Source organism: Lutra lutra, chromosome 6, assembly GCF_902655055.1.
Source record: "Lutra lutra chromosome 6, mLutLut1.2, whole genome shotgun sequence".
Classification (NCBI taxonomy): Eukaryota; Metazoa; Chordata; class Mammalia; order Carnivora; family Mustelidae; genus Lutra; species Lutra lutra.
Window position 1 is genome coordinate 1959492 of NC_062283.1, and position 27379 is coordinate 1986870.

Here is a 27379-nt window from a genome sequence, read left to right on the forward strand (position 1 = left end):
GCATGAATCATTTTTAGCAGGTAGAATGGACATATTCACATGGGGAACGCAGGGCCCTGAGTAGCTTCTGCCCAAAGCATCTCAGAGTTTCCACATCCCTCCCATCCTTTCCCAAATATGTCTGTGTTTCTCCAGGCCATGCACCTTGCCAGGCAATCTACACTAAAAACCACATGTCGGCCTCACAGCAGATGGTTAGTCGGGTTGATGTTTGGGGGTTAAGGAGGAAATGGGAAGCTTTCAATGGACAACCTTAAGAAATCTGGAGATCTAAAAACCGTAATTCCTCTTTGAGCACCTCAGAGGCCCCCAAATCACTAAAGTTTCTTTCATCCACACTGCTCTGTTTCTGGGGGTCAGCGTCCAGATTGAAGGGTATTTCTGTGCCTCACGTCAAGACAACTTAGAAAAATGTCATTATTTTCACCCTAAGAGTGAAAAGCCTGAAGATCAGAGAATAAGAAACAAGGGGGCAATGTGACTAAATTGGGCAAGGTGTGATCCCAGGCCTGTCAGACTTCACGTTTCCTTATTATTAAAAAAATCATGTATGAATTCTGAACTTCTAAAAAGTAAAAGGACATGTCTCCTTAAATTGTGTCTGATAACTTGCTAGATACTGTCTATATATTTTTTCGGGGTAGGAGGAGTGAGATTTAAACAATTTTAACTAATTTGCACAAACAGGGAATCTCACTGGCATTAAGGAGACATTAGAATAAATTTCAATGGCAGTAACTGTGCCAACTTTTTTTTTTTTTTAAGATTTTATTTATTTATTTATTTAGAGTTGGGGGAGGGGCAGAAGGAGAGGAAGAGAGAGAATCTCAAGCTGACTCTGGGCACAGAGCCTGACATTGGGCTTCATCACATGGCCGTGAGATCCTGACCTGAGCCAAAATCAAGAGTCCAATGCTTAACAAACTAAGCCACCCAGGCGCCCCAGAGCTATGCCAACTTCTACCTTAGACTAGGTATCAAGGCACAAGTGAGAACAACCAACTTGTGAAATAACAAAAGGTCAAAGGATGCCTCCCGTGAACATGGAAACTGATGACCTGCTTTTAAAATTTTGTAATTCATTTTGCAAAGACACTGTTATGAACACAGAAACACTTTTGAAATACTTGGAAAGATATATTTTTATCAGTACACTTTTCACATTATTCATACTATCAGTCTGTAATTTGTGTAAATTATTAGCAAAGTGATTATAACCAACTGACAGTAAATAAATATGCATTTGTTACCTTACTGACCTTTTATACTTCAGGGAACAAAGAGCTGAACCACTGATCATGAGGCAGGTGAATGAGAGCATCCCACAGGAGTTCCTCCTCCTGGGTTTCTCAGATCGACCATGGCTGGAGCTCCCACTCTTTGTGGTCTTCCTGATTTCCTACATCTTGACTATCTTCGGCAATCTGGCAATAATTCTTGTGTCTCATCTGGACCCCAAACTACATACCCCCATGTACTTTTTTCTTACCAATCTGTCACTCCTGGACCTTTGCTACACCACAAGTACGGTTCCACAGATGCTGGTAAACATACGCAGCACCAGGAAGGTGATCAGTTACGGTGGCTGTGTGGCCCAGCTCTTCATTTTCCTGGCCTTGGGTTCCACCGAATGTCTTCTCTTGGCCGTCATGTCTTTTGATAGGTTTGTAGCTATTTGTCAGCCTCTGCATTACTCAGTTATCATGCACCAGAGGCTGTGCCTCCAGCTGGCAGCCGCATCCTGGTTCAGTGGCTTCAGCAACTCAGTGCTGCAGTCCACCTGGACCCTTCACATGCCGCTTTGTGGCCGTCGAGAAGTAGATCACTTCTTCTGTGAGGTCCCTGCCCTGCTCCAGTTGTCCTGTGCAGACACGACAGCCAATGAGGCGGAACTGTTCTTTATCAGTGTGCTATTTCTCTTAATACCCGTGATACTCATCCTTATATCATATGCTTTCATTGTCCAAGCAGTGTTGAGGATCCAGTCGGCCGAAGGCCGGCGAAAGGTGTTTGGCACGTGTGGCTCCCATTTGATCGTGGTGTCACTGTTTTACGGCACTGCGATCTCCATGTACCTACAACCGCCATCCCCCAGCTCCAAGGACCGGGGGAAGATGGTGTCCCTCTTCTATGGGATCATCGCACCCATGCTGAACCCCCTTATATACACACTTAGGAATAAAGATGTAAAGGGAGCATTTAAGAGGTTGATTGTGAGGGTCTTCTTAATCAAGAAATAGGAATGCCTAAATGATAGGTCTTCTTAAAGACTTGAGGTTTAAGCTTTTTAATAATTTGTCTCCAAGTTACCTTATCCTCAATACTCTTAGAAAGAACTGTTATGGTGATCTTCCTCAAATAAAATGTCATTGATAGAGAATTTATTTATTTTCTACCGCCCAAATATATTCCTTGTACGAGTCCCAAGAACTGGTCTATTATGATCCCCTGAAATAGTGTGACCTTAAAATATTTTAACGTCTCAGGCTTTATACCCCTGGTTTGTGTACGTGGGGGAGGGTTAAACTCCTATGAGACTAGAATAAAAGCTTAGTACACAAGACATTTTTATACACATGCAAATACATTCACACACGTTAAACCTGCAGTCAACCCAAATGCATTCATATAGTGTCAACCCACACTTCTGTAGGAAATTTGACAGAAGTCCATAAAGCCATTCACAACCCCCTCCTCCTAAACTGTAGATATAAGGTTAATAGCCTAGCTTAAATTATTGACACTATCCCCACATCGTAGTCTGAAGATCCACAGTGATTCTTCTTCCACAGTTTACTAGATCTTCTATTCTCCTGCTTCTCTACTTTGTACTTCTGAATTGAACTGTCCTATTCTATTCCATTCACCAAATAAAAGTGAGCTGCATTTTAGGCCTGAATCAAATAGTTGTTTTTTGGAAAAAAAAAAAAAAAAAGTTTTTCATGATTCTCTTACACTCTGTAGTGTCTCTCTCTTTTTAAATCCTAAAGCACTGATAGTCTAAATCATGAAACTAGCACATCAGATAATGACTTCCGTTACTTATCTAAGGCACTTTTCTCGTGCAAGAAGCAAAGCGTATTAATTCCATGTTAGTTCCCCTGAGGAAGCGAAGACTGTAATTTACACTAATTCCACATGGCCTTCAGCTCTCATCGAAGGGCTGAGGAAGACACTTAAACACTGTGAGTTGGCGATTTGGTTGATTTTAGGATTTACGATTGTCACACTATAATCATTTTAACTGCCTCTTCACTACTCTTCTTTTCCCAGTTTTTTTTCTTCTACTAAATAGACCATAAAAACAAAGTACAATAACTAAGAAATACAATTAGCACGTTTCTTCATAAGATCTTCCAATAACAGCATACATTTCTGCCTCAGGGTAATTACAACCCAATACAATGGATCTCAAAACTACTTAAAAGGTATCAGAATTCGCGGGAGGGCTTTAAAACTCACACCCTGCTCCCAGATTTTCTAAGGTCTGGGTGAGGGAGAGGGCTGGAAATTTGCACATCTAACGAATGCTTAGGTAATGTAGATCTGGGGACCACACTTTAAAGTTGTGTGGGCTAATATTTAAAATAAATAAAGATGTTTTGTTGAGTTCCTATCTTTTATCTCCATGGATGAGAAATATAATTAAAAGGATAAATAGAAGCAAAATGCTAAAGGAATAGATTGACGGATGAGAGGACATTCCCCAAAGAAAATGCATTCATACTTTGAAATCTGGATAAATACTATACTGAACTTCCAGAGATAACTTTTTATATGATCTCAAAGTCAGTGTCAGTGATCTTTAAAGAATTGTAAGGAATAGCAGTGAAACCGGAGTGATGGAAATTGAGGTATTTTGCATTTTAAAAAATGAGCCAGTATTTGGTTCAATGCATGATATCATGGTAAACTTTGAAAAAACACAATTAATACAAAATATATATACAAATACTTTACTATCAGTTTGTAATTTTAAGTTATTAAGTTAAAATATTATATATTAAAATATGCTAATATAAATATATGACATATTTATTATTTAAATATTTATTATTATACAATTATATGTATTATATTATTATTTAATGTAATATACTATTTGACATATTAATATATTAGTTATTGTATTTAATACCTTATTTAAACTATATACTATATATTGTGGAGGCCAAGAAAAACAGGCTGTACCCACCCCAAGTTTAGCCTTGACATAAGTACAGCCATCTTGGCCCCGGGAGCCATCTTAGGTCTCCGAGACAGTAAATGACCCCTGGCTCCGGAAAGACTGACTGGAGCAAATACAATGAATAGGACAGCTCCAGGAAGACTGACCTGAGCAAACACAATGATCAATCAGGAATAGGATGGCTTATCGTTATAATAACTCATGTCAGGAAGAACATGGCTTGACGTTATAATAGATCATGACAGAAAGAAAAAGGAAAAAACAGGAACAACATGGTTTGACATTGTAATAGATCATGTCAGAAAGAAAAAGAAAAAAAAACAGGAACATAGGGCTAGTAGTCGTGGCCCAATCACCTACTGACACCCCTGCTCTGCCTTTAAAAACTCGGACTGTAATCTGGCTCGGGGTCCAAGTCCCTACTCTGCTGTGTCGGGTATACTTGGGCCCAAGCTTAAGCTTGTCAAATAAACCCTCGTGTGATTGCATCGGTGTCGGCTCCTTGGCGGTCTCTCGGACATGAAAACTCGGGCATAACATATATAACTAGAATTCATTCTGGCTTCATTTAGAACCACCAACACTAAACTAACAGTCCAATTTTATAGAGGTACTAGACTGATATTCTTAGGGAATGTTAAGTATCTCGATTTCTGAGTAGAATTTGCCCACTTCTCATAGTTTTATATAATACGGTGCAGTAATGACTAAGATGGCAAAGCACTCTATTTGCTCCTATCTGTGGGGCGACCCTATTGGATGGGGGGCGGGCAGCATGGGCAGTGAAGAATGCACCCTGGGCAGAACAAGAGACAGAAATGTATTGGATACACTGGGAGGGAGCCCTGGGTGGGACAGCAAAGGAGAGCCCGTCTGCCGCCATGTAGTTACAGGGCAGAGTGAGGGAGGCATGGGATGTATGGGACATTCCCCTTTTTGTTAACTGTGCTTTGCTGTAAGTAGCCCATTGGTTAGTTAGGGTTTATGGCTATTTCAAGGTGGGCTGCTGAATGAGGCTATCTGCATTCAGCCCTGCGGTCCCTGGGACATTATGCCTTGCTCAAGTTGCCATTGCTCTAGCGTCTTGTCTAAAAGTGGCCTCTACACTGCCTGCTTGTAAATCCTCCCTCAAAAGGTGATTTCTAAACCCTACCACTCCAGAAGGAAGGCACTGTTGTCCCAGGAATTATATTCATTTGTCCTCCTAGAACATGCACTTACCAACAACTTGTATGAACTCAGAGATGACAGGCATACTAGATTAGAAGTGACACCAAATGGGAGAAATTGATAATTCTATGGAAGTCAGAAATAAAGTTAAAAGATAGAAGCCATAAGTAAATGGATGACAATGAACATTAATTAACGCAGAGGAATTCACTTCATATTCTGTACTACAGGCTACTAGAAATGGGAGTCCCATAGTGTCTCATCCGGGAACATACTCTCAATTAAGCATGTCATTATTGCCTTCATTATTGGCTTCATTACGTGTGACAGTCCTCAGGCACTCGGGCTGCCCTAAAGGAAAAACAAATAGTTAACTTGTAGAGATCACAGTCTTGCAAGACTGGAGTCTCCCTTAGTTTACAAATGTCCTAGTGATTTGTGAGGAAGAGGCTTTCTTACCAATAGCCTAACTTACAGAGACCCAGAACTCCGTTCCTGAAGCCCTAAAATCACCCTTCCCTCCATACAACTGAGGGAGGCTGAGACAGGGAAATATAAATAATTTCTTTTTTTTTTTTAAAGATTTATTTATTTATTTATTTGTCAGAGAGAGAGATCACAAGTAGGCAGAGAGGCAGGCAGAGACAGAGGGAGAAGCAGGTTCCCTGCCGAGCAAGGAGCCCGATATGGGACTCGATCCCAGGACGCTGGGATCATGACCTGAGCCAAAGGCAGCTGCCCAACCAACTGAGCCACCCAGGCGTCCCTAAATAATTTCTTTTAAACCTGCAGCCCATTGACAAGGACGTGGGATAGGAGGAATGTAACGTTCCTCCAGGAAGCTCCCAACTGTTTTCCTGTTAGTGCCTCATTAGAGGGAAAAAGGCCTTGGCTTGACGATAACCAGGCCTCCAGTTTCCTGAGAGTCTTCATTAGCATACGACAGTCCTTCTGGACACCCCCTTTGTCCTCACCTCCCCAACCCCCTAGTATATAATCACCATCCCTCACAACCTGGGAGCAGCAGCTCTTTCTGCCCACAGGTCCTGTCCCTGCGTTTTAATAAACCACCATTTTGCACCAAAGACTCCTCAACAATTCCTTCTTGGTCATTGGCTCTGGACCTCACCCTGCTAAACCTCACCTGTATTCCAAAACGACATCAATATTGCATTGTATAACTAAATTTTAAAAAAATAAAAGAAAATTAAAGGTTTTTAAAGGCAGAGAGAGGGCATTAAACAAAGAAGGGAGGATGTTGAATAATCCAATCAAGAAATGGGCAGAGGACATGAACAGACATTTCTGCAAAGAAGACATCCAGATGGCCAACAGACATATGAAAAAATGCTCCACATCACTCGGCATCAGGGAAATACAAATCAAAACTACAATGAGATCCCACCTCACACCAGTCAGAATGGCTAAAATTAACAAGTCAGGAATTGACAGATGCTGGCGAGGATGCGGAGAGAGGGGAACCCTCCTACACTGTTGGTGGGAATGCAAGCTGGTGCAGCCACTCTGGAAAACAGTGTGGAGGTTCCTTAAAAAACTGAAAATAGAGCTACCCTATGACCCAGCGATTGCACTACTGGGTATATATCCTAAAGATACAAACATGGTGCTCCGAAGGGGCACGTGCACCCGAATGTTTATAGCAGCAATGTCCACAATAGCCAAACTATGGAAAGAACCTAGATGTCCATCAACAGATGAATGGATAAAGAAGATGTATATATACACAATGGAATACTATGCAGCCATCAAAAGAAATGAAATCTTGCCATTTGCGACGACGTGGATGGAACTAGAGGGTATTATGCTTAGCGAAATAAGTCAATTGGAGAAAGACAACTATCATATGATCTCCCTGATATGAGGAAGTGGAGATGCAATGTGGGGGGGTTGGGGGGTAGGAAAAGAAAAAAATGAAAACAAGGTGGGGATTGGGAGGGAGACAAACCATAAAAGACTCAATCTCAAAAAACAGACTGAGGGTTGCTGGGGGGAAGGGGGGACGGGAGAGGGTGGTGGGGATATGAACATTGGGGAGGGTATGTGCTATGGTGAGTGCTGTGAAATGTGTAAACCTGGCGATTCACAGACCTGTACCCCTGGGGATAAAAATACATTATATGTTTATTCAAAAAATAAATAAATTTAAAAAAAGGAAGAAGAAGGGAGGAATTTATTATCATTGTTTAGGCAAGACCGTCCTTCTAAGGGGAGCCCATAGTAAATGCCTTAGTATTGACCAGGAAATCCCCTGTGGACTGGTCAAAGGTTACATTCCTGGAGGGTGAAACCGCAGTTAGATTAGGGATTAAGTCTTGGTTTCCTGATTTGGGAGCTTAACTTCAGTGATGCGGGTTGGGGCCTGCAGTGGTGGTTGCTTTTTTAAACAATCCAATTGGCTTTATTAAATAATTCCTGCCTTGGGCGGTGTCCTACCCAGCAAGCAAAGGGGAGCTGGGGGGGTGGTGCGGTGTACAAAATGGGAGGCTTCTGCAGAAGGGAGGGTGGGATAAGTAAGTTATTAGCAAAAGAAAAGAAAAGATTGTCCCAGGCAAGGTCACTTCCCTTAGGGAGAAAAGCTGAGGGTTTTATCCTGCAAATTACTTTCTTTTGCTTTGCAGTCCAGGATGCAGAGGCTCGGGTGGTTGACTGACTAGGTGGTGCCAAGGAGCGAGTTCCTGCTGACTGGGTAAGGCTGCATTTCTGGGGAAGGTCAAAACTGCAGTCGGGTCAGGCAGGAAGCCCAGGTTTGGTGACTTGGCCCAAGGGACACGTTTGGGTCCTGTAGTTTTCTTTTGAACAGTAAATTTTGAGGAGAGAGCTGGTACTGTTTACTGATTAGACAAGGCCTGTAAGAGAAAGAGAAGAGCCAAAACTAATTCCGGCTTACAGATACTCTTTCCTCAAGGCTGTGGGGGTGATGGGAAGGGGAACACAGAACGTGCCACCCCAAAACACGCCACTGTGACACATTGGTTTTGTTTTCTTTTGTTTTTAGTTAAAGGTACTTGAGAAACAGCCAGTACAACAGGCAGTCTCGGATGTGAAACGTACCCTCCCCGTACCAGCAGGGGAGAAGACATACTCCCACCAGAAAGAGGGAACCTAGGGCTGTTAAAAAAAAAAAAAAAAGAAAGAAAACCACAATTGAGGGACAGCAGAATAATCCACACCAAAGTAAACGGCTATTTGGGAGGGGGCGGGTAGAAAAAGCAGACCCGGAAGCTCTAAAAACGGAGAAGGTGCTCTCTTGTAAAGACAAATCACATTGAGAAGTGTCCATTCGTAAGACTCCCTGTCCATACCAGGGGGAGAATGACGACTCTAACTCACTAGAAATTGTGGAGGGGGGGAGGGAGAGGGGGGGGGGAGAGGGGGAGGGGGGAGGGGGGGCGCGGCGGCGCCCAGACTCGAGTCTATGTCGCAGCCCTTCCGGGTGCTTGGCCTGGTCACTTCCGTAACCGCCTCTTTCCCACACTCGCCCCAAAGTCTTTAGCTGAAGTGACTTGGGCCATCCTGGGGCGCGTTCCCAATACGGCTGTCTCCTGTGGAGACATGAGGGAGAAATATTTTATTAAACTTGCTTGTTAATTCTTGTTCGTTTCTTGTATTATTGTATAATGGTGGGGGGGGGGGAGTTATATTTTCTCCCCAACAGAGTCTGTATCAATCGGGGTAGAGAGAAAATCAGACCCGTCACAGTGTAGCGTGTTTGCCGTCTGTCTGGTCGCCGCTTCACAAACGCGCTGTTCTCTGTCCCGAAGGTACACAGGCGCCTGCTTCGGCCGCTCGGTTGTGTCTCCTGCTTCGACGGGGGCCGCCGCGTGGCTCGTTTTTCTCCTGTTCCTGTGCGTCCGGCCGACGTCGCTTTGCTCACCAGGCCAGGGAGGGGCGCGGCCCTTCCGTTTCTCACGGGACGTTCTCGCTTCAGAGGGGCCACGTCCGCCGGAGTCCGGGCCCATATGGACCTGAGGCCGTGCGGCGGGGCTGGAGGGCGCCTGCGCGGGTCGCCCGACGCCGTCACCTGACGCAGGACGGGGCAGGGCCGGCGGGGAGTCTCGCGAGTTCGCTGCCACGGGAACCGCTGCCGGAAAGGTCAGTCCTTGGGCCCCACTCGTCGTCCGCCGGGTCGGCCGCTCTGGCCTCCGCGCCCCCGCGGCCTGTCTGAAGTGTGTGAAGAGGCACGAGCGGAGTGACCCCCTGTGGGTGCCGGGGACGCCGCGCTGAGGGTTGCAGGCTCGCTCCCCGGCCGACGGGTGCCTGCGGGCGTCGAGGAGCCGGCGCGGTGCCCAGAGCCAGAGCTGGCCCGTGAGCTAAGCGCGCCGGACCTCTGCGGGGGCCTCCGAGCCGGGGCGCGGACGAAACAAGGGGCACGATCGCCGCGTCACACGGAACTGAATGTGTGAGAAGAAACACACAAGCAAGAAAGGGGTCAAATGTGTGTGTCCTTCTGAGGGAGGGTGTCGCTGCGTCGAGTGTTCGGGAAAGGCCTCTGGTAAGAGGACCTAGAGCTTCTGAGTGAAAGACGCTCCTGAGGAGGAGAGAGACTGAGGAGACGAGAGGCTGGCTTGGGGGCCGCAAGGGAGAGACACTAAACACTTGCTCTGGGCTTGCCCTCGGGGGCTTCAGAGGAATTGCGTGGCTCTTCACGGTTGGAGCATGGTGGGGGTGTGTGTGTGTGTGTGTGGCAGCTCAGGTGTTGTGCATGCTGTTAAGGATCTCGGGTTTATCTGTGCCCAGTTACACTTGATCTCTTTGCCCCCAAGCCCCCAGGCTAAGCTGAGCCCCTAAGCGCCAACTACAGGGGAGGCTGTGGGTCCTGGAGGGTAGGGGTGGGAATGAATGAATGAGCAACACGGTCCTTCAGAAACTCGGTCATACTCGGTCGGTTGAGCGACTCCTTCAGCCGGGGTCACGGCATCCCTGCAGTGGTGAGATTTTAAAGGTTGTTTAACTTCTGAGTTTAGCCCTTATGTTTGTCCTCAGACTTGGCAGACTGCCCTGAAAAAGAAACAGACTAGGAAAATCTGTGCTTCACAGGAAAATTCCAGCACACCTTTCTGTTCCGTCTGATCCTGGCCCAGCGGGAGCTACTTTACAACTGTCATTTGTAGGCAGCCGACAGCAGTAGAGAAGAGTCCGTGTCACTAGACATGCAAATTATTTGTGTCTCCTGATGGGACATGGACGCTCCCCCTCCCCCACCCTCCCGCGCCCACTTACATCGCGGAAAAGCCAGTTGTGCCCTGTGCACGCGTTCGCGTCAACATACCTGATCTACCCATGGCATCCCTTTGAATTCTCCTCTGACCTGGTAGTAACAGCTGATCACTTATTTCATTCATTAAGGGGCTAAAAAAAGACTTCATTTTTATATTCGTAGGAGAGTTAGTTATAATTGTACCTTTGTTTGTTTGTTTTGAAATTACCCTTCTTTGAGACCTCTCTGCGCTCGCTTTAACTGCAAGGAGTTTCCCGTGCCACCTGGATAACCATGGCAACCGAGGCCTGCCTCGCCGCCTGCCTTGCTTTTCTCCGAGGCGGCCAGCAGAGGGCGGTGCTGGGCGCATCACCCCCTCTCGGCCGGCCTCCGGGTCGCGGGATTTGCCACGAAAGTGAGGTTTTCCTGAAAAGTGGGGAAGAAAGGGCATTACAAGGTTCTAGTCGGTAAGAGCAAAAAACTAGATAAGAAGAAAGAAAGGTACGTGTGTTAGCAGTAGCGAGAAAAACAGCGGGCTCAACGTTTTCTAGCTCCAGCGTAAGATTTGGGGTACCAGGCATTGGTGGTTCAGTGGTAGAATTCTCGCCTGCCACGCGGGAGGCCCGGGTTCGATTCCCGGCCAATGCAAGAGCAGTTTTTTCCCCCCCTCCCTTTCAATCCTTTCAAATCATTTTGAAACGACCCCCGTGTAGCAGTAGGATTCCTTCCACTTTCGGTTTCTGAGCCAGCTCATCCATGGAGACGAGACGCAGAGTCGCTTCTGCTGCGGTCAGTGTGGCAGGCTGGCGACCGCTGTTTCCCCGACTGGAACATCAGATTTTCCGCTTTCAGAATACGTAGAGTCTGTGTGCTCTGGAGTCATCTTTTGTTGGAAGCCTGGGTAACACTGGTATGTAGGCTTTGAAGAAAGAAAAAAAAAAAAAAAGGAATATCTTCGGACAAAGGCCGCAGCCTTTGGAGGAAACTGTAAAAGGATTACCGAAAGGACTTTGGTTGTGCCTAGCAGAGTGGCGCAGCGGAAGCGTGCTGGGCCCATAACCCAGAGGTCGATGGATCGAAACCATCCTCTGCTAAGGTGGCTGGTCTTTTTCACTTTCTTTTTTAGCCCTTACCCGGCTCCCCCTCCGCTCTCCCCCCTCCCGCCAAATTGTATACATTTACAACACAGCTTTAGAATCCTATCTTCCTGAAGCTTTAGTAACTTTTGGACGAAAATAACCCACCAATCAGAAGTCTCTAACTAGCAATGTCAGGTGCCCTCTGTTGGGAGCAGAGAATTGATTTTAACCCATCAGCTGGCTGCCTCGTTGTAAACAAGACTGCAAGTTTAGAGGTCAAAAGAACCAAATACAGAGATTCATTCAGTTTGGAGAATTTAAAATTTAAAATAGCAACTTTCCTAACAGTGTCCCTCCACCTCCGCATCCTGGCTCTGTTTTCCTCCTCAGCACTTACCACTACCTGGTAGACAGTATCTTTTATACTATATATCCCCCCCCCCCCACCCCCGGGAGCTTAAATTCGCAAGAGAAGAGGTTTTTGTTGTTATTGTTTGTTTGTTTTTGTTGTTTGTTTGTTTTGGTCTGTTTTGCCACTGTGGACACTGTGGTATCTAGAACACTACCTGGCCCATCTTAGGTGCTGGTGATTTGGTAAATATGTCAAAAACCAATAATGCAGCAAACATCAGTATTGGACAGTTTACTCCATCTTCTTTTACATTTTAAAAAATTAATGGAATAATACAAAAATGACTACACAAAATTGATCTATTATTTAACATAATGATATAGCCACTAGAAACCTTACTTTTAAAGAAAAAGAAAAGCACACAGAAACTGAAGCACTCTTTTAAACATCAGCTCCAATTCTAGTTCTCTTTCTCAGGGCAACTCTACATGAATTTGATGTGCATCTCTCCCCTTTATGTTGTTAATAATTTTTATTTGCAAGGAGCAGCATTTGCAGCTGGGATGAGTGGTGGGTAGAACTGGAGCCTCCTGATTCCCCAGAGTCTTCATCCTCACTTGGGGTCCTCACCTGGTGGCTTTGGATCAAAGTCCTGTATGGATGCTGGCTACTGAGATTTCCAAACCACAGAATTTCAGAGAGAGGCTGGGAAGCTCCTTGTGTGAGTGGCCATTCGATGAGCTTCGGAGGAAGACAGGACTGAGACCAGCTCACTCTTCCCCACCTTCCTTTTCCACATTCCTCACCTGGAATCATTGGTACCTTATTAATATCTACAACTTACATTCTATCTCCGTCAGCTTGTAAAATACCCTAAAAATGATTTAAAGGTGATCAAAGACGTGCCCCTCCACAGATCCCGTAACCTGGAGGCTACCTCGTGGCCCACAGGCACCAGTGAGAGGCTGCTCTCCTATCCCCTTCATCCACTTGCAAGTTGCCGGTGATCTGTTCCGACAGCTCACACCTCTTAATAATCCCCTCTTCCCTTTTTACTTCTCCATGTCAATGTTTCATTCTCAGGCCTGCTTTTATCAGTAGGTACCAGGTCGTGGAATGCCAGCACTTAGCCTTCTAAACACCTTTTCTAGTGCAGGAGAGAGAAATCCCTTCTCAGCAGCCGCAGAGAGAGAAAGCTTGTAGGGCCTCATCAAGTGGACCTCGCCACTGATCTCTCTGATGAAGGATTTTCAAAGATGTCGAATGACTTCAGATTGTGACTATGACCTCTGAAAGTCACATTTAAATTCTAAGTCTGCAAATGGTTGTCTTTCTCTTTATTTATTTATTCATTTATTCATTTATTCATTTATTTATTTATTTATTTATTTTAATTTAAATTTGGCCTAGGGAACATACAGTACAATATTGGGTTCTGGTGTCTTTCTCTTTAAAAATGTATTGCCCTGGTCATAAGATGCTGACTGGAACCTCCTTTTTTTCCTTCAAGACCTTTACCTTTGTGATATTTCTTTGTTCAATCAGAAGACAATTTGGTTCTTATTTCTATCATGTGCATGAAGGTAAAGTAAAAAAAATAATATAAAATCAGTGATTTACTGGATAGTTGATTTGAACAGAATGTGACAGTCTATGTCTCATTTAAATAGACAGTAGAACATAAAGGGCTAAAAGAGAAAGACATAGACGGGGTTCCAGAAGCAAGGATGGGCCATTTGCAGAAGGGAGTCATAGTAGGAAGGGAAGATCCTTGATTCTTGTGGCCTCTACTGTCTCTATCCTTTCCTTCATGATGAGACAGGAGAGATGGGGACAGTCACCAAAAGAAAATGGAGAAAATGTTGAGTCTGGACCCAAAAAAGTAGGTAGAGGAGAATACTGCACAATAAGACAGACATCACATAATTTAGAGGAACGGGCTTACTTATCCAGGTAACTATTAAATCCACAATAACTCCCAGTGCCTTTCACCACTTCTTTTTCATTACTGTAATAGCTTAAAGAATTTTAAGTTTTTTCTTTTAGCTCACTTCTTTATCCTTTTCCTTAAACGGCACGAAGTAGCTGGTGGATACCTAACGGGTACATGACTGGTCTCTACCCAGAGCTGTCAAGTGAACAGATTCTTTCCAGGGGAGGATTTGGGAAGCTGGAGAGGTCTGGGCATGGGCCCTGCGCTTTGGTGGCAGGAGAAGGACGTGGGACAGCTTGTCATGGGCACAGAAATCTCCCTCAATGCCCAGAGACCTCCAACTGGAGCTTAAGCTTGCTTCTCCCTCTCCCACTCCCCCTGCTTGTGTTCCCTCTCTTGCTGTCTCTCTGTCACATAAATAAAATCTTAAAAAAAAAAATAAATAAACCTCTGGTTTGGAGGACAGCACAGCTGTCTCTTTAGCTGTAACTTAAGCTAAATGTAGATATTTTATGAAAGACAGAATAGAAGATGAGAGCAAAGCATGGAAAATGGCTTTACGTGCTTTATGAGGGGTGTTCTCTCAAAATTCACATATTTGAGCCCTAACCCCAGTGCAGCTGTGTTTGGACACATGACCTTTGAGAGGTAATGAGGGTTATATGAAGTCACAAGGAGGGTCCTAATCCAACAGGACTATGTTCTTAAAAGAAAAGGGAAAGACTTGAGAGGTGTGCAAACAGAGAAAGGCCACATGAGGACTCAGGTGCAAGCCCAGGAGGGAAGCCAAGCCAGCTCACACCTTGATCTTGGACTTGTAGCCCCAGAACCCTGAGAAAATAAGTATGTTTAAACCACCCCAATAAATGATATTTTGTTGTGGCAACACCCGAAAAGAATGCAAGCATTTTAATAGGATGTTTGAACTTGGTTAGGCAGAGGTGTCAGAGGACTAAGAAACATTTGGAAAGAAAAATTCTACCTTCAAAAAGAGCAAGAGCCAGACTTTGGGGGAAACACACATATTTAAAAGGGCATAGGGACCTACAAAATGACCAAGGTCACCAAGTTCATACTGACCTGTTCTGTAAAGAAAGTGCAGCTTCCTTATGTGTAACCATATTCCTAAATCCTGACATGTCTTCAAAGAGCAGCCCATCAGAATCATGAGTATTCTGTCATGTTTAGGTTTACAGGAAATACTAAAGTATTTCTATTGTGAGGACTAGAAGTAGAGAACAGGCTTTTGTTTTGTTTTTGTTTCAGGTTGCTGAGGTTTTTTCTGTTTTTATTTTTTGTTTTGTTTTTTCATCTTTGACCATAAGTCAATCCTCAGCACTTCCGCGTGCGCTTTCTGGTTCTTCCGTCTCTGTCATGTGCACGTTGGACTGTTGGAGAAACTGTTAAATCCAGTGCTTAAAGGGTGACAGAAATAGTAATCCTACCAACCGCGACTCACGGTTGTCCTCGGGAAGTTGAATTTAGGAAGAAAGCATTTCAGTTCCGTCTGGAAAAGAGCAAGGCCTTGGAGCTCTGCCTCCGCTCTCGGCCACAGGATGGCAGCAGAGGGCAGCACGTCCTAACCCGCCGGTGAGGGTCTCCCGAGGGAAAATTCAATATTGGAAAGAGCAAAGAAAAGGAGGGGATGAGAAGGATACGGAGTTCAGGAACACGATGAAATTAGGGAACTCCTCTCCAACTACGGTAGCTTATGGGCGAAGTCCGCCGCCAACCCGCAAGGCTTAACGACAGGGGCTTCACTAATAAAGTGTAACCGAAGTTACACAGCAACTACACAGAATCTACACAGTAGATTAGCAAGATAGTGAGAGCCTAGATGCTTACCCAGCTTCTCCCTTTTCTTCCCACCTATCTCCCCCTCCCAACCTAGCTCCCAACACTTCTAAAAGGACAGCTAGACTACAGGCAAAGTGCGCCCGCTCTTTTCTCGGAGGGTGGGTGGCTCTGAAAAGAGCCTTTGGGTTTGACTGACAGGACGCTTACTTGGCGAGCTCACTTGGAGCTGGTGTACTTGGTGACGGCCTTGGTGCCCTCGGACACGGCGTGCTTGGCCAGCTCCCCGGGCAGCAGCAGGCGTACGGCCGTCTGGATCTCCCTGGACGTGATGGTCGAGCGCTTGTTGTAGTGCGCCAGGCGGGACGCCTCGCCCGCGATGCGCTCGAAGATGTCGTTGACGAACGAGTTCATGATGCCCATGGCCTTGGACGAGATGCCCGTGTCGGGGTGCACCTGCTTCAGCACCTTGTACACGTACACCGAGTAGCTCTCCTTGCGGCTGCGTTTGCGCTTCTTGCCGTCCTTCTTCTGCGCCTTGGTCACCGCCTTCTTGGAGCCCTTCTTCGGGGCCGGAGCGGACTTGGCGGGCTCGGGCATGCTGGAGACACTCCGACCGCGCTCAGGAGGAAAGAGAAAGTAACGCAGCGGGCAAAGCGCCACTTACCCGTCTTATATAGAAGCCCTTATGCAAATACGGTGTGAGCTACACTCCTGTGTCTGATTGGTGACTATCCCCCCGATTTCGGGCATTAGTGCTGCCCAATCAGAACGCACGGATCCCAGGGTCGCATTTCCATTGGTTGAGATGAAAGTGCCTCCTTAAGGAACGCCAAGCCTTGTTTTTCGCGCCCTAGAACGGTTATAAAAGCTACTGTCCTTGCCCCTCCCTTGCTGCATTTGTTAGTGGCGCATTGAGCCTCGGGATGTCTGGACGCGGGAAGCAGGGCGGCAAGGCGCGCGCCAAGGCCAAGACGCGCTCGTCGCGGGCGGGCCTGCAGTTCCCGGTGGGCCGCGTGCACCGCCTGCTGCGCAAGGGCAACTACTCAGAGCGGGTCGGGGCCGGCGCGCCGGTGTACCTGGCGGCGGTGCTCGAGTACCTGACGGCCGAGATCCTGGAGCTGGCGGGCAACGCGGCGCGCGACAACAAGAAGACGCGCATCATCCCGCGCCACCTGCAGCTGGCCATCCGCAACGACGAGGAGCTCAACAAGCTGCTGGGCCGCGTCACCATCGCGCAGGGCGGCGTGCTGCCTAACATCCAGGCCGTGCTGCTGCCCAAGAAGACCGAGAGCCACCACAAGGCCAAGGGCAAGTAAGGTCTGAAAGTCTCTGAGACCAAAGGCTCTTTTCAGAGCCACCCACCATTTCTGAGAAAGAACTGAACGAACACTTTTTTTCTGAAACTTAAAAGTAACCTAAATGAAGATCACGAAGTAACTGGTCTCCCGTTTGATTTAGCCAATTCTGATAAAGTGCTTACAATGCATGGTTTTCTCAATTGTAAAACCACTAAACCATCTTTATTTGCGCCCCCCCCCCCCACACTGTTGTGGGCAATTAGTAAACTTCTGTCCCGACAAATACACTTAATCTGGGTTTTTTTGTTTTTTGTTTGTTTCTGGGTCGTTATCACTAGCAGAACCTGGAGGTTCATTGGTCAACGCGAAGGTTCCTAACACTTCAGAGGTGCTCCTAAAGAAAAACTAATTACTGGTCACTGAATCTTACCACTCCACACCTGCTGATTAAATTTACCACGATTTACATAAGTAATCCAATCAGCCACTTGATTGCATCCGAAAGTGAGTGATTGATGTCAGATAACCGCTCGCTGGTGTTTAGTCTAACGCATATCAGGCTTCCCTCCCCGCACCACGCGGGGCAAAGTCAAGTTTTGGCGTTCCAGGCGGCCACTGTGCCCGTTTTATTTTAAAAAAGTGCCTGTTCTGGGTCTCTGTACAATCAGCAGAAGGAGATCTGAATGATGCTGTTGTGAAACACAACTTTTCTTAGACTAACCAACAATTATTCTGATATGATTTTCCCCATGTTATATTTAAAGGGACAAAAGGATAGAAATAAAAAATGCATTTTTAAGGACACTTTAGGCGCTGACTTGCAGATTCTAGGTCCGATTCTCTTTCACTGGTGGAATCTTAATGTTTTGGTTGAGAACAGTAAACTTAGGATGAAGTACAGCTATAATCTTATCCTGTAAAAATAGGACATAAAAATAAAACTAGTAGCTTGGAAATCAAACCGTTTCGGAGATCCTAGCAGTCAAATGAAGATTGGCTTGAGAACCAATCAGGTTACTCTCGCGACAGACTTGGCCAATCAGGATGGGATCATGGGTATAAAGTGTGGTCCCGGCACGAACTCAGCAGTCGCTACCTTCCGCAGCTCTAGTGTCTGGCCATGGCTCGCACGAAGCAGACGGCGCGCAAGTCGACCGGCGGCAAGGCCCCGCGCAAGCAGCTGGCCACCAAGGCGGCCCGCAAGAGCGCGCCGGCCACGGGCGGCGTGAAGAAGCCGCACCGCTACCGGCCCGGCACGGTGGCCCTGCGCGAGATCCGGCGCTACCAGAAGTCCACCGAGCTGCTGATCCGCAAGCTGCCGTTCCAGCGGCTGGTGCGCGAGATCGCGCAGGACTTCAAGACCGACCTGCGCTTCCAGAGCTCGGCCGTCATGGCGCTGCAGGAGGCGTGCGAGGCCTACCTGGTGGGGCTCTTCGAGGACACCAACCTCTGCGCCATCCACGCCAAGCGCGTCACCATCATGCCCAAGGACATCCAGCTGGCGCGCCGCATCCGCGGCGAGAGGGCCTAATCTGTCCTTCTGAAGCTTGTGCGAGCGAGCGTGTTTGCTTTCTTCCTCCCAAAGGCTCTTTTCAGAGCCACTTTCCGTTCTCACTGAGAGTGGCTGTTCTACTGGGTTGGGTGTCAGACTTAGTCTGAACTTCGGGGGAGAGATAAGGGAAAAGAAATAAGGATAACATAATGTCCTAGCAACTATGGCATCTCCTTCCCTTTTTGCAAAGTCGGTGGCTGTTGGGAAGCCCTCATCTGTGTTTACCAGCTACTTAAGGAAACTGTTGCTTAACAGGCAGTAAATGTTTAAAGGCTTCAGTGTCCCCGCAGAGACCGTCACTTCTCGGTCCCTTAAGTAGTCCAGATGTACAGAAATAGGATGCAAACACTCAACAGGAAAACAACTTTGACCACCAAGGAAGGGTCAGAGCAGAGATCCTGGTATGTCCACCCCCGCCTCTGGTGTAAGCAATCTGGGAGCTGCGTTGTGCAATCGTGTCCCCCTTGTATCCATAGGCTGAGGAAGAACCTGTCATACGTTGTGCGTTGTTCTGCAAAGCTGGCTGGCTGGAGCTGTCCCGGTCCTACAAGGTGGCCTGTTCCTCCAGGTTAAAGTCAGACAATGCTGGTGTTTTGCAGAGGATCTAGCAGGATTTTCTCATTGGCACTCACTGTCTTTTATACAACTCCAGAAGAGAACAGAGCTGGAATTGGGCTGCAGGCCTGGCTCCGTTTACCAAGAAAATGAGCTGTGTTCCGACCGCTTTTCTCATGAGAATTGACTTTCTTGATGTTTAGCACTGACATCTAGTAACTGTCCAGGATAAAGCTCTGAAATGTTTATTCTCTTTCACACCCATTCTAAGATAAGATACTATAAACTCAGCAAATTGGCCCCCTGGTTCTTGTTCGACATTGGTTTCCAGTTGCCGAGGCCTGACGACAATCCCCTGACATGATGGTGACTTCCCTGGGGGATGAGCCAAGTGAGACCATTTGGGGTGGTCATAGCCCCTAGTCCACTTGACCTTTACCCCTTACAGAACGCTACAGAAGTGTTCCCCTCAAATCTCGTGTGAACCTAAGTTCTAAAAGTCAAATTTTGCCCCACTCTCTTCCCTTAGAACACACGTGTCCTAAGGCCAAGTTTTTTCTCATTCTGTTTACAGCAGGTGCTCGTTAAACTCTAGTTGAATGAATGTATGGGGAATCTGCTGTTTTTAGACCAAGATAGCTCCCACTCAACTATAGGTGGTCACCAAGCACATTATTCCCTTCACTCTAGATGCCTTTTGACACCACTGTTTTGTTTTGTTTTAAATCTTTTGTTTGTTTTTAAAGATTTTATTCATTTATTTGAGAGAGAGCATGAGAGGGGAGAGGTCATCGGGGGAGGCAGACTCCCTGCTCAGCAGGGAGCCTAATGTGGGACTCGGTCCTGGGACTCCAGGATCATGACCTGAGCCGAAGGTGGTTGCTTAACCAACTGAGCCCCCTGGGGGCCCTGTCACTGCTGTTTTGATTCCCACGGTGAGCAGAGAAATCACTGACAACAACAATCAGACAAAACTTGACAGCTTCCCAAGTAGCTCTACATTCCTTTTTTTAAATGTGGAATTGGCCACAGCTGGGGTTTCGGGCCCATTACTACACCCTCAGTAGCTCTAGGATTATCTTTTCCAACATACAGCTCGCTGATATGCATAGGATACTTTCAATAAACCCTAGGATAGAAGAGGATCCGGAGAAGCCTCCAGCGTCTGTAGGAAAATAAAGGACAATTAGTTTAAAACAAAATGAAACAAAAAGCTAGGGGCAGGAAAGTCCGTTTTCCTTGAAGTGAAAAGGCCAGGGCAGAAGCTAGCTTGCTACATTCTCCAGCTCCTCCGAAAGGACATCCGCGGGGACTGGGAGTCTGTGGATCAGTTTCTATTCTAGTTGAAGGCTGGGTTTGGACATAGAAAAGGTGGTTTTAGGACAAGGTCAAAAATTCTTTGATACTCTTACCTTCAAAGAATGGAGCCCAATTCCTCTCCCTTCGAGTTGGGGCTGGCTCTAGGTACTGGCTTCTAGTGAATCGGACAGAGCCGATGGCATGAAGTCACAGTGACAGGGAGGTACTTTGGAGGTGGGTCATGGGGGGGGGGGGGTTCCTGCTCTCTCTCTCTCTCAGGCCACTCACTCTGGGGGATCCTGGCTGCCCTGTTGGGCGTACATTCAGGCAGCCCTGCGGAGAGGCCCATATGACGAAAGAAGACCTTCTCCAACAGCCCATGAAGACTCACCCGATGGACTGCACTAGTCTAGATGAGGTGAGCACATCTCACAGCTCTGCCCCTCACCATTAGGATATCCGGATTCTCCAGAACTTGCCTTAGTCCTTGTCCCATTGGCCACAGGGTTTTCTTCTGCTGCTGCCCAGAGAGGCCAGAGACCAGCTTTGTGCTGCTAGTTGAGGGAAGATGGTATCTTTGGTGGCTCACAGGGCTGCTCTGAAGGCATGCACCTGGTGTGGCCGCCTCTAGCTACGGACTGTGAGGGCCTGGGGGTGTGGTGTTAATGCGGGCTGGGCTAGAGACAACAGCCAAATCCTCGCTCTCTCACTAGCACTTTCTCTCTCTCCCTCTTTTGGAAAACTGAGGTGCCATGTCGAATGGTCAGATACACTCATTAGGGAAACCATTATAAACTATGATTCTGTGACTCTCCTTTCTCCAGCTCCCAAACCAATAGAGACTAGTGGTCACTTAGATCATGTTGTTTGAGATGTGATGAAATGGATACTTTATTTCCTCAAGAGATTGCATTAAAGATTAAATGTAGTAATAGATGGATGTGTAGGAGAGGACCCCAGAGAATGTGTTAGGTGCACAATAAATACTCAGCAAACTTAACTTCATCTCAGAATCTCAGTTCAGTATCTCTCTTGTAACATTGAGAAAATAAACCCAAATGCTCTGATGAGATGAGATTCGGGAGTAAGTCCCCCTTGTCATGGATTGAGATTTGCGAAACAGTCCAATCTGATCAGTCACACATTAGCAAGTCATGGCATTTCTGCTAATGGCCAATCTCATTTCTTGGAAGATTTCTCTTAGCCTCTGTCTCACAAGGTGAAGTTTCAAAACTTGTCTTCCAGTTCTGGACAGTACTTGGAACATAGGAATTATTTCTGTTTAGGGGGTAGGGAAGATGTTGAAAAATTAGATGAGAACAGATGCCTCTAGAATGGCCCACCCCCTAGACCCTCTAAAGGATAGAAGCCCTGAGAGGATATCAAACAAGAGAATAAGAAAAGTCACCAAAAATTTATTAGAAATGAAGCTTAAGGGACACCTGGGTGTCTCAGTCAGTTAAGCATCTGCCTTCGGCTCAGGTCATGATTCCAGGGTCCTGGGATCGAGTCCCACATTGGGCTCCCTGCTCAGAGGGGAGCATGCTTCTCACCCTGCTTGTGCTCTTTCTCTCTCTGTCAAATAAATAAGTGAAATCTTTAAATACATAAATAAATACAGAGAGTTGGATGGCTGGCAATTACATAAAGAATTTTTAATCTTCACTTGGTAATCAGATACCTGCAAATTAAAATAATGCAATACCAGGGAACACACATCAGATTGGTAAAATCAGAAAGCTGGATGTAATCACGTGTTACACAGGAGGTGGAGAAACTCATTTTCATGTGGTGGTTTGTTGACTGATGGTGATCTTACCCAAGACATTTTGAAGAACTGTCTAATTATTAAAATTTGGTGTGCCCAGGTCTATGCCTAAGGAAATTCTCCTACAGACCAATAGACCTATAGATCTATAGACTAAGAGGACATATTGAGAATATTCATCAAAATGCTATTTGTGAAAGCAAAAAGGTAGGGATAAATTAAGGGCATGAATAAGTAAAACACAGTAGATGCATTCTATGGAAAGCTCTTTCTTCTGGGATCAAGAAACAAGTAAATGGCAAAAATGAGAGCTGAACCAAAGGCTCAACATTGCTTCTATCATTCAGTTCATACTTGGACACTTTGCCAGGATCTCCAACGGAATTTTCTAGCTTTACTTACAACTAACTCGGAATAACGACCAAAACCAAAGGCACCACGTCTGAGTACTTTATAAACATGATTTACAGACACCAGAGTCTTGGTCTGCTCAGGCTGCTGTAATAGAATACCACAGACAGCGTGGCTTATAAACAACAGAAATTTATTTCTCATCGTTTTAGAGGCTGGAAGTCCAAGATCATGGCTTTGTCAAATTCAGTGTCTAGTGAGAACTCACGTCCTGGTTCACAGGTGGTCATCTTACCGTGTCCTCACACAATGGATCGCTGGGGTCTCTGTTACAGAGGCATCCGTACCATCAGGAGGGCTCCACACTTATGACCCAAGCACCTCTGAATATTCCCACCTCCAATTACCCTCCTATCAGGGGTTAGGTTTTAACATACAAATTTTAAAAGGACACATGCAACACGTTCACTTTCAAAGAGAAGGAGCTTAGGAACTGTGTTCTTAGCCTCTACCCCTTGTTTTGAAGCCAGGAGAGCCCAGGGACCCCTAACAAGGTGCCCTCACCTTCACCTTGATTTTCTTGTTCTCAATAACCAAGCCTGGAGATACTAGTAAGGTGAGATGAATGCAAGTTTCTGGCAACATTGTTTGATACATTAACTAGGCATGAATACTAGCTAAATTAAGGCCAGTTTAGAAAACAATATAGATCATCACCGATGACATGAGAGTAAGAAATTGCAGAAACAAGGGAGGGTATTAGATTAAAAAAAGGAATGACTGCCAGGCATGAAATGCATTGTGTACTGGAGAATACATTTGAGTTGAGAATTTCAGAAGAAAGTGTTTTCTCTGATAAGAGTTTTGTGAATCATTTTTCAAGCCATAAGCAGACAAGACTATGGCTTAGTGACCCTCAGAAAGAGGGTAGGGGAAGATGAAGAGGCCAGGGAGGACAGTGCGATATCCTCAGATTTCTTCGGTTGGTCTTAATAGCACACGGAGGTATGAGGAGCTGAAGGAAGCTTTATGGATGAGGGCAGAGATGATAATTGCTCATAGGCTGGGGCAGGGAAGGGAAACCCCCTGCTTCCAGATCTCATATTTAAGATTCTGAGCTGATAAAAGGCTAAATATATGTGGAAGGGTAAAACACTACAAAATAGAAGAAAAGATTTGAGAGTGTAAGTTCATGGAAAGGAAAAAACTCCAAAAAGCTAGTGGTGTTTTGAATTGGTGTCTAGATGTACATGTTTTATGTGAATGTGGATGCATTTGGGGGACAGGAGAAATGACACTCAGGAGCGAGACTAATCACTTGTAAGTAAACTAATTTTGAATGAAGAACAACAATAAGAAAGTAAAAGATATGTCAACCTACCAGCCAATTCCAAAGCCTTAACCAAAACAAAACAAAATCAGGTGTCAAGGAAATGAGTATGTGGCAAATTAAGTTGAAAATACAATATTGAAAAGGATTGAGCCCAACATTTGGAACTAAGAACATTAAAAATTGTCAACTACATAAGTGTGGGTCAGTAAGTAACTTTCAGAACATTGGAAAGGCAAGTACCTCTCATTTATTCATCTAATTAAGGGGGAAGGGAATCTCATGGGATTTGAAACAGTCAACATTTGGAAAATATCTCTTCATAATGTGAGAAGGGGAAAAAAAAAACCTCTATTTTCCCCAATTATCCACCAAGAAATTATTGGACAGTTCATGTCAATCAGCATTATCCTATGCTGAGAAAGACCCCTCCCCCAAAAAAAGAATTTTAATAGTTTTATTAATTAGTTTAATTTAAATGAAATGAGAATCCTAAACTTTTTTAAGCTTAAAAAGTCTGCAGGCAGTCTGTTTGTTCCCTGCATGCAAGTGGGAGAAGAGAATGAGGAACATATCTAATCTACCACAGCATGACACCTTTGGAAACATACATGTGCATGTATTTTCAGGGCACAGCACAGGCAAATGCAATGAAATCAAATTCCCGATCTTTCAGAGTATCTTACCTTCACCCGGTAAAGGAACATTCATAACTTTTCTCAGTGTTTCAAGACTTTGTCTTGGAAAGGTTGGTCTTAAAGTACCATTTTCAAGAAGAGCTGCTACATAAGGAAGCAGAAAGCTGCCTGGTTCTCGGTAGTTGCAAGAGAAAGACGGCAATTATCCCGCCAACAGAGACCGGTCTGAGATCTTCAACATGAAGTCCTCAGATTCCCTTTTTAAACAAGGATAAAAAAACAGGCCGGACTAGAAGCTCAGTAAGAAATGGATTGACTCATAGGGAGCATGTAATGTTTTCCGCTTACAGCAATTACCGAATTTATAATAATATATTTTGGTAGCTGATTCCTGGAATAAAAGTAGGTATTTGTTCAAGGGGTGAATAATCACACACCTTTGAAACAGTGTAAATCTGACAGTAGCTGGAGGGCAGGCCAGCGCCTGAGGGAGGTCATTCCAAACAGCCCCAGCCTTGGAAACCAACCAAGGAACTCTTCTTTCCAAGTTGTTGTTGTTTTCCTGGGATAAAGTCATTCTTGTCTCTTCATCCTGCATCTTATCTGTAAACTAAAGGCAGAGGGTATCTGGGTGCAGCCGATTTCCCAGTTCAACAAAGTATTGGGGGTACGCGGCGAAGACAACTCTGAAAGGCGTGGTCTCCAGCTCCTCGGTTCTCCAAGGACCCTCCTCCTCAAACACCTTCAGAAACCTGAACTGTTTCTAACCCAGATAAAGAGTGGTCAGTTCTCCCCAAAATACGTGGCTGGGATGGAGGAAAAGGAAAGACGACCGAGTGAGTGAAATGCAGAGGCTGAAGAAAGGTGAGGCTGCCCGCACCTTGAAGCCGGGACCAGTCGGCGCTAACCTAAGCAGCAGTCACCCGGGTGCTGAGGTCGCTGCACGCGACACGGCTGCGTAAATGCTCAGGGCACTGCAGTCGCTGCGCTGGAGGGGGGCTGCTCGATGCCGGCAGCTGCAAGTCACTGCTGCGAGCAAAGCTCAGAGACAGAAAACCATCAAGGCTCGGCCCCGAAACACGACAACCCTCCGGCCGGGGTCAGGCCCGAGCGCGGCGGGAACTTTCCAGGAAGCATCGGGTTTCAGCCTAGGAGTTTAATCACCGCCCTTCGCATCTGTCCTGAAAGCGTGGGCCGGCCTCTGGCTCGGGACCTCCCTGAGCGGATACAGCTAGCCTGCGCTGTTCCCAAACAGGTCCGACAAGCGACTATATAAGCCGCCACCGCGAGCCGTAGGTCGATTGTGTCTGCCTGTCTTGCGATCATGTCTGGTCGTGGCAAGGGCGGGAAGGGTCTGGGCAAGGGGGGCGCCAAGCGCCACCGCAAAGTGCTGCGCGACAACATCCAGGGCATCACCAAGCCCGCCATTCGGCGGCTGGCCCGGCGCGGCGGCGTCAAGCGCATCTCCGGCCTCATCTACGAGGAGACCCGCGGGGTGCTCAAGGTGTTCCTGGAGAACGTGATTCGCGACGCCGTCACCTACACGGAGCACGCCAAGCGCAAGACGGTCACGGCCATGGACGTGGTCTACGCGCTCAAGCGCCAGGGCCGCACACTCTACGGCTTCGGGGGCTAAAGCCGATCTCTCAATAGCTAATCTAAAAGGCCCTTTTCAGGGCCGCCCACGAAATCTGCTAAAGCGCTGTAGACTTTAGAAATCCCCTTCTCAGAGCTCCCAACCCTGAGTTCCATAAGTACGTGGTCTACGGGAATTCGTTTAGGATGGGAGAGCAGAACGTGTCTCAGATTGTAACGGCGTCCCTGTGCCACCATATCTAGAAAGTGCCAAATCCTACGGTGACGAGTCGACATCCCCCCCCCCCCCACCCCCGTGTTCACCCTGTTCAAGACAGTCATGCTGAAAGCCAAGCTAATGTACCATGTGTTCTCTATAAGAACAGCTGGCCAATCTTTGCTGGAAGAAACAGTGATTCTGAAGCTTTTTTTTTGAAAGTCCTGCCAGATAACATTGTGGCTAGAATTTCAAATAAGGTCAAGGCCTCCCATGTTTTCCGCTGTTCCCTTTAATTTTCAGTAAACAATATATCAATCCAGTCACAAGACCTTTCATTTAAAAGAGTGGAAGGAAGGCCCTTTCCGATTCTCATGACAACATTGTAAGGAATTTTGATACATCCTAGAGGCTTTTTTTTTAAAGTCAGACATTTTCTTTGTCCATTATCCTAGAGACCTAAGCGGGAGGCGGGAAAATGCTTCCTGTCCTTAGAGGCTGGAACCAAGAACCAATCTGTGCGCGGGGAGGGGCAGGAGGCTCCTGTCCAATCAGGACGCCGGAGGTCGCTATAAATACCGGGACCGCGGCTTTGCCCTCTTGCAGCTCTAAGTTGTTACCTCTTCTTCGTTATGGCTCGCACGAAGCAGACGGCGCGCAAGTCGACCGGCGGCAAGGCCCCGCGCAAGCAGCTGGCCACCAAGGCGGCCCGCAAGAGCGCGCCGGCCACGGGCGGCGTGAAGAAGCCGCACCGCTACCGGCCCGGCACGGTGGCCCTGCGCGAGATCCGGCGCTACCAGAAGTCCACCGAGCTGCTGATCCGCAAGCTGCCGTTCCAGCGGCTGGTGCGCGAGATCGCGCAGGACTTCAAGACCGACCTGCGCTTCCAGAGCTCGGCCGTCATGGCGCTGCAGGAGGCGTGCGAGGCCTACCTGGTGGGGCTCTTCGAGGACACCAACCTCTGCGCCATCCACGCCAAGCGCGTCACCATCATGCCCAAGGACATCCAGCTGGCGCGCCGCATCCGTGGGGAGAGGGCGTAATTTTTAATGTTCTGA

At 46.6% G+C, this 27379-nt stretch overlaps 5 protein-coding genes and 2 non-coding genes across 7 annotated transcripts; 6 read left to right on the forward strand and 1 right to left on the reverse strand.

Moving 5' to 3' along the window:
- Nucleotides 1-1298: 1298 nt before the first annotated feature.
- LOC125101998 (olfactory receptor 2B2) lies at nt 1299-2240 on the forward strand. The gene has a single exon (XM_047732687.1). The coding sequence runs from the start codon at nt 1299-1301 to the stop codon at nt 2238-2240; it is 942 nt and encodes a 313-aa protein (XP_047588643.1).
- Nucleotides 2241-2685: 445 nt separating this feature from the next.
- LOC125102062 (histone H2B type 1-C/E/F/G/I) lies at nt 2686-16353 on the reverse strand. Its single transcript, XM_047732765.1, has 3 exons — nt 15946-16353; nt 14315-14319; nt 2686-2697 (listed from the first exon to the last, which is right to left on the reverse strand). The coding sequence occupies exon 1, from the start codon at nt 16333-16335 to the stop codon at nt 15955-15957; it is 381 nt and encodes a 126-aa protein (XP_047588721.1). The 5' UTR covers nt 16336-16353; the 3' UTR covers nt 2686-2697; nt 14315-14319; nt 15946-15954.
- Nucleotides 11155-11225, forward strand: TRNAG-GCC (transfer RNA glycine (anticodon GCC)). The gene has a single exon. It is a non-coding gene; the product is annotated as a tRNA-Gly (tRNA).
- On the forward strand, nt 11600-11671 carry TRNAM-CAU (transfer RNA methionine (anticodon CAU)). The gene has a single exon. It is a non-coding gene; the product is annotated as a tRNA-Met (tRNA).
- A 270-nt stretch (nt 16354-16623) lies between the features above and the next one.
- On the forward strand, nt 16624-17632 carry LOC125102047 (histone H2A type 1-B). The gene is made up of 2 exons (XM_047732737.1): nt 16624-17055; nt 17378-17632. Exon 1 carries the CDS (start codon nt 16662-16664, stop codon nt 17052-17054), a length of 393 nt encoding a protein of 130 aa, XP_047588693.1. The 5' UTR covers nt 16624-16661; the 3' UTR covers nt 17055; nt 17378-17632.
- Nucleotides 17633-18146: 514 nt separating this feature from the next.
- On the forward strand, nt 18147-27379 carry LOC125102583 (uncharacterized). Its single transcript, XM_047733913.1, has 6 exons — nt 18147-18561; nt 19065-19156; nt 20770-20860; nt 25500-25784; nt 25872-26160; nt 26898-27379. Exons 1-6 carry the CDS (start codon nt 18157-18159, stop codon nt 27362-27364), a joined length of 1629 nt encoding a protein of 542 aa, XP_047589869.1. The 5' UTR covers nt 18147-18156; the 3' UTR covers nt 27365-27379.
- Nucleotides 25851-26390, forward strand: LOC125102077 (histone H4). Its single transcript, XM_047732794.1, has one exon. It carries the CDS (start codon nt 25854-25856, stop codon nt 26163-26165), a length of 312 nt encoding a protein of 103 aa, XP_047588750.1. The 5' UTR covers nt 25851-25853; the 3' UTR covers nt 26166-26390.

Bases quoted from the DNA above. Each gene is read 5' to 3' on its own strand.
- LOC125101998 (XM_047732687.1), top strand. From the start codon at position 1,299: ATGAGGCAGGTGAATGAGAGCATCCCACAGGAGTTCCTCCTCCTGGGT.
- LOC125102062 (XM_047732765.1), bottom strand. From the start codon at position 16,335: ATGCCCGAGCCCGCCAAGTCCGCTCCGGCCCCGAAGAAGGGCTCCAAG.
- LOC125102047 (XM_047732737.1), top strand. From the start codon at position 16,662: ATGTCTGGACGCGGGAAGCAGGGCGGCAAGGCGCGCGCCAAGGCCAAG.
- LOC125102583 (XM_047733913.1), top strand. From the start codon at position 18,157: ATGGCTCGCACGAAGCAGACGGCGCGCAAGTCGACCGGCGGCAAGGCC. The intron at 20,861-25,499 runs GTGAGCACATCT...GTAAATGCTCAG, and splicing joins ACTGCACTAGTCTAGATGAG to GGCACTGCAGTCGCTGCGCT. The intron at 25,785-25,871 runs GTCCGACAAGCG...GGTCGTGGCAAG, and splicing joins CCTGCGCTGTTCCCAAACAG to GGCGGGAAGGGTCTGGGCAA.
- LOC125102077 (XM_047732794.1), top strand. From the start codon at position 25,854: ATGTCTGGTCGTGGCAAGGGCGGGAAGGGTCTGGGCAAGGGGGGCGCC.